This window comes from Nuphar pumila, chromosome 8 (genome assembly GCF_984573655.1).
Source record: "Nuphar pumila chromosome 8, dmNupPumi1.hap1.1, whole genome shotgun sequence".
NCBI lineage: Eukaryota > Viridiplantae > Streptophyta > Magnoliopsida > Nymphaeales > Nymphaeaceae > Nuphar > Nuphar pumila.
Window position 1 is genome coordinate 12,307,662 of NC_143256.1, and position 13,007 is coordinate 12,320,668.

At 42.8% G+C, this 13,007-nt stretch overlaps 1 protein-coding gene and 1 pseudogene across 1 annotated transcript; one reads left to right on the top strand and one right to left on the bottom strand.

Annotated features, from left to right (window-relative positions):
• The window catches only part of LOC149829620 (uncharacterized), a 28,749-nt pseudogene extending 27,618 nt beyond the window's left edge, over positions 1-1,131 (top strand).
• A 2,054-nt stretch (positions 1,132-3,185) lies between these two features.
• On the bottom strand, positions 3,186-6,280 carry LOC149829621 (thiol protease SEN102-like). Its single transcript, XM_090015598.1, has 4 exons — positions 5,836-6,280; positions 5,392-5,624; positions 5,143-5,283; positions 3,186-3,431 (listed from the first exon to the last, which is right to left on the bottom strand). Exons 1-4 carry the CDS (start codon positions 6,278-6,280, stop codon positions 3,186-3,188), a joined length of 1,065 nt encoding a protein of 354 aa, XP_089871724.1.
• Positions 6,281-13,007: the final 6,727 nt, after the last annotated feature.

The window sequence follows — 13,007 nt, forward strand, 5'->3', positions numbered from 1 at the left end:
AGTCCCATTATCTTGCCCGATATTATCGGGATCTTGATAGTTGATATTATCAACATTATCTCTTTTGTTAACAATCATAGGCTTTAGCAAGGTCTGTCCTGAGCATGAGAGAGAGAGTCTTGCCATGTGCCATAAAGCCGTTAATTCGTGAGCAATGAGAATGCACTCTGGGATATTACATCCCTTTTAAAAAGCTCTTTAATTTTGGAAAATGATGCATTGTAGGATGGGAGCCATTTTAGACACCATTATCTAGGTAACTATTTTATATAAAAAATTATACAAGCTAATGGGATGAAGTTTGGACAGAGAATGAGCTCCTTCCTCCATCGTGATAAGCACTGTGTAGTGTTTATATGCTTGTGAGAATTATTCCTTTAAGAAAAAGTACTGATTTTTTTCTCTCAAACATCCTTAGCAATGATAAACCAAAAAGAAGTAAAGAAGCAACCTAGGAATCCGTCGAGGCTAGGAGAGCTATCCCCATCAAGGCTAAAAACCACTTTGGATATTTCCTCTTCTGAAACAGGATGAAGAAGACCATCATTCACCTGAGCAGTGACAAGGGGGTCCATGATTCCATCGAAGGTATTAGGATCGACCGAAGTGTGAGTAAATAACTTGGAGAAATAGTCTGATGCCTCTTAGAAAATGTCTTCCCGTCCAACCACACTAGATATGTCCTCCTTTTGGAGCCAATGCAGCTGCTTTCTCTACATGTTTTTGCTGGCCATAGGTTTGAAAAGGTGGGTATTCGGATCCCCTGTATTGAGCCATCTACATCTGGAAATTTGTCTCCAATTCGCCTCCTCTAATTTAAGAATATCCAAGAGTTCATCTTAAGGATGAATATCTTTTTCAATAACAGTTGAATGGCCTTGTTTGACCTGAGATTGCAAATTAGCAATCGTTTTATCAATCTGAACGTTGTTGACAGAAGTGGGTTCTCCCTTGGATCCTGCGGAAGTGGGTATGGTTGTAGGGGATTCCATTGCCAAAGTTGAGCTGGAGAACAATTCACTTGGCTCGAGTTCACCTGAGGGACTGATCTCTTCCTCTCAGTCAGTGGTGGCTCTATATCCATGGCCACCTCCTGAGCTTGGGTATCAGTCTCTCCTGGTTGAAGGGTAGGCTGGTCCACCAAAGAAATTGTTTCCCTTTTTTTTGAGATTTGATAACGCCGAGAATTGATTGGGGAGAGGTTCCTTCATGCTTCTATAGGGCGTTGGTTTGGGCCACCGGTTTGATGTGGGAATCAACGGAGAAGGTCTCTGCTAACCACTCTCATCCCCTTCCAGTGGGAGGAGAGAATCATGATACTTCTCATAACCCTGGTCTCCATTCCAGCAAGCTACCCATAGCTCATGGGCCAACATTGTGTAGGTTGTTTCCCCCTTCAGGATCCTCTCCCAAAGCAATGATGGTCGAACTTGGCGACATATTTCTTCTGGAAATTTCTCCTGAACGCCATGACGAAATGATTATCCCTTTCCAATGGACACTCTTGGCAGTGTTCTCCGAAGGGAACCCACAGAAACATCTTGAATACCAGTTTGCATTTCAAGAACTACACTCTCTAAGTAAGTTCGCCTCAATCCATCAAGGTCTTTTCACGATCAGATTGAACAGTGTTGAAGACATGTCTCGAATTCTCTATGAAGGTCCCTAAAATATCGTGGGTCTCACCTTGGTGGCTCATCAATGGGTTCCAGGCATGAAACTGAAACTCCAGGCGACCAACTGGGTTTCCCTTTAGATCCGGTTGTCAGGATTAATGTTTGTGGAATGGTGGACGAGAGATGTGCATGAAGGAATCACTGACAGATTAATAATTAAGTAAATTTTACTTACTTTTAGTATATGCACCACCATCATTGCTTTAATGCCCATGACGATGACCCCAACTTGTCAATCAAAAGAACATCCCAGTTATATCATCGTTGCTACTTCAGGTCAGGGGTATCCTCGGCCCCTCTGATGATGTTCATCCATGTGCGGAATCGAGAAAGTTAAACCTCTGTTCTTGCTTTTATACAAACTATTTTTTACGTCCTAGATGCCCATTTCCTTGAGCATCAACGCCTCTAAAAATTGTGGAGCTCATCTAGAATACAAGCAATACAGCCATGGTGTTGCTGACGCCGTTCATCCCATGGATGAATGCATCAAAAGACCGCTAACGGATTACCATCGGGGTAATTAAGACCTGATCCAATCTCTATTTCATGATAGTCATTCATGGTACATCATAATCACCACTAGGGGTGGCAATCGGGTCGGGTTGGCGGGTCAGCATACCTCAACCCGAACCTGACCCGTTTATTAAGCGGGTCGGCTGTGGCAAACACGAACCCGGCCCATTTATTAAACGGTCAACCTGACACCACCCATCAACCTGCTTAATAAACTGGTTGGGCTGGGTAAAGGGGTTGGCAGATTGGCAGGTTGACCTGCCCGCCTGACCCGTTTATTTATTAAACGGGTCAGCCAGGTTGGCGGGTTGGCATACCCCTAACACGAACCCGACCCGTTTAATAAACGGGTTAGGCGGGTTGACCCGTTTATTAAACGGGTTCATTTTTGCCCAACCCGAACCTGCCTAAGAGGGGGGTTGGCGGGACTTGTCAGGTTTTGCCACCCCTAATCACCACACACTTTTTGCCCTAGATCATCATTAGCAGAATCACGTGTTATATTAAATATTTACCGCTCATGTCACTCGAGAACTGTAGGCATCTGACTTGAGAAAACGAAGAAAATTTTAGGCCTTGATTGGAAACTAGTAACTAGGATGGGAAGTGGCATTTGGCAGCTACTGTCAATTCCATGCTTTAGTGTAAATACAATGCCACTTTTCCATCCCAAATGCATTAACTCCCATCCCAGCTACCAGTTTCCAAACAGCCATCAGGTGGTAGTTTGACCAACTTTTTGCCAAATGCATCAACTCCTATCCCAGATCCTAAATTCCAAACAGGCCATTAAAGAAAAGGAAAATCTCTATGAAATCACATATAACCACAGCAGGTAATTTTAAAAATAACCCAATGAGTATTACTTTAAACCAACGTTTACAACAACTGCTCTAGTTGTGAAAGATGTTAAAGGATTGCCAAACTGCTAATCTAACGTTTCAGCAACATGCATGATCTTTTTTCACAGTTTGGCGGTAGTGGGATTTATTACTAGAGCTCATCCTCAAATCGGTGACTTGCAGAGGTTTTAGTGGGATATACTGCATACATGGCTATGCCACAGAGTCCCTCAGCTGCTGATGTATCACGTGCCATCTTTATGTACCCATTCTCACCCCAGGTAGGCCCCCATGAATTCTTCACTATCCAATACTTGGTTCCATTGTCTCCACTTCCATATCCGACGATTGCAACTCCGTGATCAAGATCCGTGCCGCATGGTCCTGTGAAGACACCCTGCCAACAACCAATTTATACTTTTATTACTGCAATTCGATTGATTTTCACTTGCCAATTAGTTCATGTAAAGCTCACTAGCTAGCATAAAAATCTAAGCCAAGTATCTTTCCCAACAAAAAATAGTGTATGTCGTGCACCTCTCTGTATTTGCTAGTCATCTAAATTTATTCAACATATAAATATACATATATATATATATATATGTATGTATAGAGAGAGTCATCAAAATATGAGAATTAATGTGTGAATCATGTTTTTCTTTGATTTTTTGTTCTTTTATCTTGAATCTAACCACATAGATGTGATCTACATGTTTGGTCTTATAAGAACCCGCTCTTGAATCATTCGATTTTGATGCATAAATGAGATTCTTTTAAGGCTTTAAAATTAATAGCTCATAATTTTCGTAAATATTGAAGCATTTCAAAACTATATTTTTCATCAAATATACACGACACTGGACATTTGTGAATAGTAAAGACAACTAATTTTTATGTCTCGATTTGAATTCAGGACTCAAGTGGTGCTCCTTATCCTTTCGACTATTAATTATTGTTTCAGATGTTAATAGAAATCTGACTTACTAGGCTTTGGGTATTAATTGTTTAGTGTGTCAAATAAACACATACACATTATATATATATATATATATATATATATATATATATATATATATATATATATATATATGGTAAATATTGGCTACTAATGAAGGTACGGAACTAATGAGCTTGAAATCATATGTGCAAGTTGTATCGACTCAATCTTACCACATAGATGTGTTTAACATGGTTTGTTTGCTAACGCTCAAGCCTTGGATTATGCTTTTTTGGTGTAAAACTATGATCTTTTGAGTTATGAAATTTTGGCACATTGTGGGATGTTGATTTTTTGACCCCTTTAAAAACCTAATTACATGTCATAATCACATGATTAAAACAAATTTCTTACTGAACAAACCATGTAGATAACATCAGTAACATTTGATCAACAAAAAAATGAAAATTTTTGAAGAAAAAAGTTATTTCTAGTCATTAGTTTCATACCTTCATTAGTAGTCAATATTTACCATATATATATATATATATATATATATATAGTGAGTGGTAATTGCGTGATCAAGAGGTGCTTAAACAAAAATCACTCATGCTGACTGTCCTTCGTGCGAGCGTGATGGACGGTCAAGCACAAAAAAAAATGCTTTTAGCGATTCTCAAAAGCACTGCTAAAAACAATCTCCATAATACCGGGCGTATCCTTCACTGGGCATTTAGCGGTGTTTTGAAGCGCCACTAAAAGAATTGTTTTTTTGCGGCTATGGTTTTTTGGGCATTTTTTTGTTTTTTGTGCGCTGACAATCCATCGCGAGTGTTTTTAGTCTAAGACCCTATGGATTAAGGAGCTGCCACTTTTCTTATATATATATATATATATATATATATATATATATATATATATATATTAGTTTTGTTTTTCTATTTTGTTGGGTTCATGGGTTCAACATTTGGTTGATCTTCAGCCGAAAGAGGATCAACATTATCACTCATGAAGATCAACAAAATGTTGAACCCATCAACCGAACAAAATAGAAAAACAAAATTAAATATATATATATATATATATATATATATATATATATATATATATATATATATAGAGAGAGAGAGAGAGAGAGAGAGAGAGGAGTTTAGGCAGTCGAAAAAAAAACCTCATGGTAGAATTGGAAAGCCGAACCGCTGGCTTCAATGGCGACTGAAACAGGTTGCTGGGCCACCGCTTGCATTAATGCTGCCTCATTGTTCTCAGGCACGAACACATGTCCGTCGATGGTTGCATCATGTATTTTCAACTATAAGAACGCACCCACAGACAAACAATTAAAAGAACGAAAGGTCACAAGTCGTTCTTGAGATAAACTCCAACGGAGAAGGAAGAAAATGCATAGAGCTGTAAGTACCTTGGAGACCTTGCAAATGCCATGATGCCCTATGTAAGGATACTTCTCATACAACGCCATTCCTCCATTCTTTTCAACAAACTCGAAGGCATTTCCCATCAGACCACCATTACAGCCATTATCCTTTGTGTCACAATCAACCAACTCTTGCTCTGATAAGGAAGCTAATTTACCTGTCTTAATCTGTGTTATACCTTCAATTGAAACAACAGTAGAAAATGCCCAACAGCTACCTGAATCCATTAACACAACACATGTTATATCACATCAATTCCTGGAAACGTTGAAATCGCTGGCAACCTGAAACTTTCATTTATTTTCTTCTGAACAAAAAAAAAGAAAAGAAAAGGTGTGTATACGCGTGTGTGTGTGTGTGTGGAAGTGCTAGCTTATTTTTTTGAAGTTTAGCAAGGGTTCTAATTCTATCAAGCTATTATACTTTACCACATTTCCCCTGGTTCTTGACGTTAGTTACCGCTCCCAAAGCCCTCCAATCAATGGAAGGAGGTGGTTCTGTTGCCACGTGCTGATCTGTGGTGGAGCCACGTGGGGTACCTTTGAGAATTCTGTGATGGTTGATCTTGGAGTTTGCATAAAGCGACCTGAATTCTTGATTTGTCAAGTCGCCAAACTCGTTGAGTTTGAGTTTGTAGGAGCCACCTTTTTTGTTGAAGTCGTGGATGAACTTGATGTTGTGTTTGAAAGCGTTGAACCGCATCAGCATCTCATCTACTTCCCTGGTGATGCTGTGGTGGCTCCTCCACCTCTCATACAGATCCCACATACTCTCTTCGCTGGCTAAATCATTATCATCGAACGTGATGCTCTCTACAGCACCAGTGAGCAAGAGGCCCAACAACAGAACCAAAGTGAAGAAGGACTTTCCCATTTGGACTCTCTATCGTTTTAGTTCCTTTCAGTAAGACAATTGGATCAAAGAGAGGAAGTTTAGCAGATGGTGAATTCGAGGAGACGAGTGAGTTTATATAGACGCTACTGAAAAAGAAAAAAAGAAACAAATACCACTTTTGTGAGCAAAAACTTCGAAGACAAGTAACTGTGGCTTGTCAAACTATGGGCTTAGAGACTGCAATTTTTGTTTACAAGATTGAGATAGAGCTTTTATTAAATTTGGACGTTGAGAAGATGGTTATCTGTCTCTCAAAATAAAATGATCTTTAAAAATAAAAACAGATAAGATGGTTATCAGTGTGAGCTAACGATTTGCTTAATTTATATGTTGCAGATTTCAACGGGGTTTGCATGCTGTCATTTGCGTGCGTTAGCGATGGAAATGGTCTCCAATGAGAATTTGCTTCCTCAAGATTAGTTTCTCTCTCTACCCTCGATATGCATGTATGTACGGACCGAGTCGGGATCATTTAGCACCTGATCGCCCTCCAACAGGCCTTGGGCCCTACAACTGACGGACCCTGTACCCAAGATGGAGGGTGATCGTGCTTAATGCACAAAAATATTTGGGCAATCATATTGCACATGATCTTTTAGGCGTACGGGCCTGACCAACAAAATTTACCGCGGAAAGATGGACGGTGGTGATTTGTTTGGAGGTTGAAGGTTTTGCTGGGTTCTTGGCTGCCATTCATCTTGGGAATGAATGTTAGTTATCCGAGGAATCGTGAACGCTTTCTTTGAATTGCACTCTCAAGTCTCAACTCATCAGCTATGGAGCCGTGGTCCATATGTCATAACGCGTTTTGTGTTGCCTCATTCATTCCGTTTTTGTGGGGCCCCACAGAATGTTCTCACATGATTGGCATTCGTGACGGTTAAGGGATCATTGGAATCAGGTGAAATCAGATAGCACAAAATACATGTGCAGAAGCACCTGACAGAGGGTGGATCACCTGCAATGTAAATTACACTGACTTTTAGCATGCTTGCTGGAACATGAAACAACCATTGTTCCAGAGGTTAACAACAAAAAAGAAAAAGAAACTCAAGACATGCTGGGACGCACATATCCACATCGATAAATGTAAGACCGGATTTCTTAGCAGCTTCAAGATCTCCTTTCATTTTTCTCCTTCTACGATCTATTGTTTGCACCGCACAATGGTAGGTGTCACAAGTTCAAACTTCACATTTGAAATTTGCCTTGCGCCGGCACGAGATCGCCATGAACTTGTTCAGCCTCTCAACAACGGAAGACTTTCTTTGACACAAGTCAAATGCAAAGAATCCCAACACTTGTATTATTCACACATATAATACAATCTCACTGGTTTGACTTGCATCCCTTGCAATGCCCAGACGTTACATCTTTATAGTTTACAAGTGACATGCCTCCAAGCATCGCAGCATTTGGGTCGCACCCCTTGGTGAACACAGGTGCCTCTTCGCCCAATGCCATCAACCGTCACTTGGATCGCAACCCTTTGGCAAACGCGGGTGCCTCCTTGCCACACGCCATCAACTGTCACTTGTCGTGCCTCATTCCGCATGCCACCTCAGAGTCTGAGTCATGCACACCGTGCATGCCCCGCATGTCGCATATGCCGCGCACACCGCATGTTGCGCATGCCGCGCACGTCGTGCGTGTCGTGCCTAGTTTATTGAGGGTCTGACAAGCCTTCCCCACCAGTTGAATCTGACGTCCTCGTCGGGTTCATCTTCTTTAAGTAGGCTTGGATCAAATCCTCAAACTGCCATAAAGTAATGTCATTCTCCTACGTTGCTTCCTCTATCGACAGTCCTTTCCATTTGACTAGGAAGTAAGTCCTCCGGTTCTTCTTGCTTTGACCCTCCACCCTTCGGTCCATGATGAACTCAGCTTGCTTCCGAAACTGTGTTCGTATATTTGGTGGAGCACGTTGTGGCACCATCCGCGAGGGTTCCTCCAAGTCTTCATGGTACTCCTTTAGAAAACTAACGTTGAACACTGGATGTACTTTAATCCTTTTTGGAAGTTCCAGCCTGTAAGCCGAGCGTCCAATCCGTTTGGTTACCTTGAAAGGTTTGTCATACTGAGCAATGAGCCATTTGTGTGCCGTCTTCCTTAGGATCTTTTTCCAAATCTGAGGAGTGAGTTTCAGCCATACTCTTTCCCCAACTTGGAACTCAAGTGGTCGACGCTTCTCGTCTGCCCACTTTTTTATTTGCCTCTTTGCTCTTTCCAAGCAATCTTATGCCTCTTCTATCCTCTCATGTCGCATTCTTGCGAACCGGTATGCCGCAGGACAGTGACCTTGGTCCTTCTGCTTCACTACCTCATGAGGAGTGAAAGGTTATCGTCCCGTTGCCAACTCAAAGGGACTCTGACCCGTCGTCGAGGTCTGTTGCAGATAGTAGCAAAATTAAGAAATGTTCAGCAAATCCACCCAATTTTGCTGGTTGGCCAGCACATAATGCCTGAGATATTCCTCCAACATAGCATTAACATGTTTCGTCTAGTCGTCTGTTTGTGGATGATTACTTGTCGAGAAGTGGAGTGTAGAGCCCATCATCTCAAACAAGGTAGTCCAAAATTTTCCTGTGAATCGCACATCACGATCACTCACAATGTTCAGCGGCAATCCCTAATACTTCATAATATGTTTCAAAAATAATTATGCAGTAATCTCCATTGTGCAATCTTTTGGAGCAGGAATGAACGTTGCATACTTTGAAAACTTGTCCACCACAACCATAATCGATGTAAACCCTTCCACCTTGGGCAATCCAGAGACGAAATCCATCGATATGCTTTCCCATGGTCTGGTCGGCGTTGGTAGGGGCTCCAGCAACCCAGCAACCTTTTTCCTCTCTGTCTTGTCTTGTTGGCATACAAGACAAGTTCTGACATATAAGTCAATGTCTTCTTCCATCCTCGGCCAGTAATAACTCGATGATAGGAGAGCCATCGTGCGCTCCTGTTCGGGATGCCTCATCCAAGGAGCGTCATGTGCCTCCTTTAGTAACAACTTTCGCAAGCCGCCACCGTTAGGCACATAGGGTTGCCTTCCTTTAGCATAGAGAACACTATCCTCTATCCAAAACTGCCCTGTCACACCCTCCTCCACTTGCTTCAACAAGCGGATAGTGACTGGATCCTTTTGAGTTTCTTCCTTAAAACTCTACAAGATATCTCCAGATACTTGAGTGATTGAAGTGACAACCACCTCAGGTTCCTCCTTGCGGCTTAAGGCATCAGCAACTAAGTTTTATTTCCCTGGCTTATACTGCAACTCAAAGTTGAACTCTGCCAAGAAGTCTTGCCATCTAGCCTGTTTAGGCATCAACTTCTTTTGAGTCGCAAAACAACTTGTAGCAACATTGTCTATCCAAACTATGAACTTGGAGCCCAACAAGTAGTGTCCCCATGTTCGTAGGCAATATATCATCGTCGTCATCTCCTTCTCATGAACAAAGTACCTCCACTTTGTATTATTGAGTTTTCGACTTTCAAAGGCAAATGGGTGTCCCTCCTAGACCAACACCCCTTTTATTGCAAAGTCTGATGCATCGGTGTGGACTTCAAAAGCCTTCCCAAAATTTGGCAAACGAAGGATGGGTTCTGACGTTACCACCCTCTTCAACTTAGTGAATGCCTCCTAGCATTCAGCAGACCAATCCCAGGTCTTGTCTTTTTTGAGCAACTCAGTAAGCGCCACCATCTTTTTAGAGTAACTCTTCATGAATTTATGATAGTAGTTTGTAAAGCCAAGGAGCGACCGCAGTTCCAAGACCTTCTTTGGTTCGGGCCAGTCCGTAATGGCCTGAATCTTTCATGGATCCATCTTTACTGTGCCTTCTCCGATAATGTGCCCAAGAAAGTGAATTTTCTTACTTGCAAACTCACATTTCTCCTGCTTAAGATAGAGTTCATTCTCTTGTAGTTTGGTCAGAACCATTTTCAAGTGCATCTTATGCTCCTCAAGAGACTGGCTATAAACCACAATGTCATCAAGATACACTACTATGAACACATCAAGGTATTCCTGAAAGACATTGTTCATTAGAGTGTAGAAAGTTGCAGGAGCATTTGTCAGCCCAAAGAGCATTACAAGGAACTCAAAAGACCCATACCGAGTCACATAGGTAGTCTTTGGTTCATCACCCTCAGCTATTCTGACTTTATAATATCCTGACCCTAAATCCATCTTTGAAAAGTACCGTGCCTTCCCCAAGCGATCAAACAAATCTTTAACATTAAGCACCAGATACTTATTTTTGATGGTTACCTTATTGAGAGTATGGTAATCCACACACATTCGAAGGGATCCATTTTGTTTTTTCTGAAACAACACAGACGCCTCATATGGTGCCATGCTTAGCCTTAGCAATCCAGAATCTAGCAACTGATCAAATTGCCACCGCAACTCAACTAAATGTGGAGGAGGCATCTTGTAAGGCATCTGGGATGGTGGAAGTGCCCCTGAAACCAGATCAATATCTCGCTTCTTGAGGAACTTCTTTGGCAACTCATTCGGCATCACATCTGCATAGTCCCGCAGAATATCGTTCACTTCTCCTGATTGTTCCATACTATTCAATCCACCATCTTCTATCAAGGTTGCAACATAGGTAGGAAGCCCTTTTCGGACTCCATCCCTGAGTTGTAGAGCTGACACCAAGCCCACAACTGAATTTTCTTCCAAGCCCCGAACAAGACAAGGCACCCCCATCCCTGTGATGAGGATGCTCTTTAGATGCGGCATGACAATGACCGCATTCCTTGCCAAGAATTCCATCCCCAATATAACCTGGAAGTCGTCAAATTGCATTGCCATCAGACTGCAACCGCCAACCCATTCCCCAACTTGCAATTGGACATGGGCAATGCCATTGATCTGCAACGCTTTGGTGTTAACTGCCTTCACTCGACTTCCGTCCTTGGACAATGGCAAGCCGAACGCCTTCACCTCTTCTGCAGAAATGAAGTTATGGGTCGCCCCAGTATCGACCATAGCCTTTACTGGTTTTCCATTAATCTTTGCCTCCACATAGATTAACTCATTCCGCACAATCTTCTTTCTCAACGTATTGAGAAGTTGGAGAGGATTCACATGGACTTGCTTTGTGGGTCCTTCCTCGCCCACCAAAGAATTTAGTTTCTCTTTCCTTGGGCAGTCTCGAGCAAAATGAGGCCCTTCACAGATGTAGCAGTCAGAAGCGTTCTTCCCACCTTCATCCGTCTTTTTAAAGCCCCCATCTTCTTTGGGCTTCTTTTCAAACTTGCCCTTACCTTTATCATTTCCCTTGGACTTGCCCTTGACATCTTGGTCATTCGAACCAGATGATGTGACTTTATAGTCGACAAGCGCATCAGTCGTTGCTACTGCCGCCTGGAGATCTTTCACTCCTTGTCTTCTTAACTCAGTCTGAGCCCAACCCTGCAGCCTAGACATGAAGTTGAAGATTTTGTCCTCCTCAGACATATTCTTGACAGCAAGCATGAGCGAAGAGAATTGCTTGACATATTCCCAAACAGAACCAACCTGCTTCAAGTTTCTCAAAGCATTCCTTGCCACCCATGTTGTATTGCTAGGCAGGAACTGCTCTTTTATTTCTCGAACAAGGTCCTCCCACGAGGGAATGGTTGGACATCCAGTTTCCCAAGACCGAGTGCGCCACCAAAGTTTAGCATCCTCAGCCAAGTACATACTGATAATAGCAACCTTCTCAGCGTCTGGTGTCTTGATGCTTTTGAAGTAATGGTCCATATCCCACAAGAAGTTTTCCAACTCTTTGGCATTATGCACACGCGTAAATGCCTTGGGTTCTAGCACTTTGATCTTTCTCATCTCAGTGCCTGCCGAATTACTAAGTAGAGCCAATTTTCAAAGGCCTACTTTGTCCCCCATGGACTTGACATCATTTTGAATCATGGTAAGAAATGAAGTCTCCCCGTGAGACTTCTCAAATCTTTCCTCCCAAGATCTCATGCAGACATCAACTTCAGTAACTCGGGTATCCAAAAGCATCAACCAAGTGCCCCATGCATCCAGTCGCTCCTCCAAGATTATTATCCTTTCCGCAGTCTTATTCGACATGATAGGCTAACCTGTCTCTGAGTCCGATTGTCACAAGTTCAAACTTCACCTTTGAAATTTGCCTTGCGCCGGCACGAGATCGCCACGACCTTGTTCAACCTCTCAGCAACGGAAGACTTTCTTTGACACAGGCCGAATGCAAAGAATCCCAACACTTGTATTATTCACACATACAATACAATCTCACTGGTCCAACTTGCATCCCTTGCAATGCCCAGATGTTACATCTTTATAGTTTATAAGAGACATGCCTCCAAGCATCGCATCATTTGGGTCGCACCCCTTGGTGAACACAGGTGCCTCCTCGCCCCATGCCATCAACCGTCACTTGGATTGCACCCCCTTGGCGAACGCGGGCGACTCCTTGCCACACGCCATCAACCATCACTTGTCACACCTCATTCTGCATGCCACCTCGTAGTCTGAGTCACGCATGTCATGCATGCCGCACACGCCATGCATGCCACGCACGCCGCGCATGCCACGCAGGCCGTGCATGCCATGCATGCCGTGCATGACACACATGTCGTGCATGCCGCATGTCGCATGTCGCGTGTTGCGCATGCCCCACATGTCGCGTATGCCATGCACTGCTCATGCCGTGCACTGCGCATGCCGCGC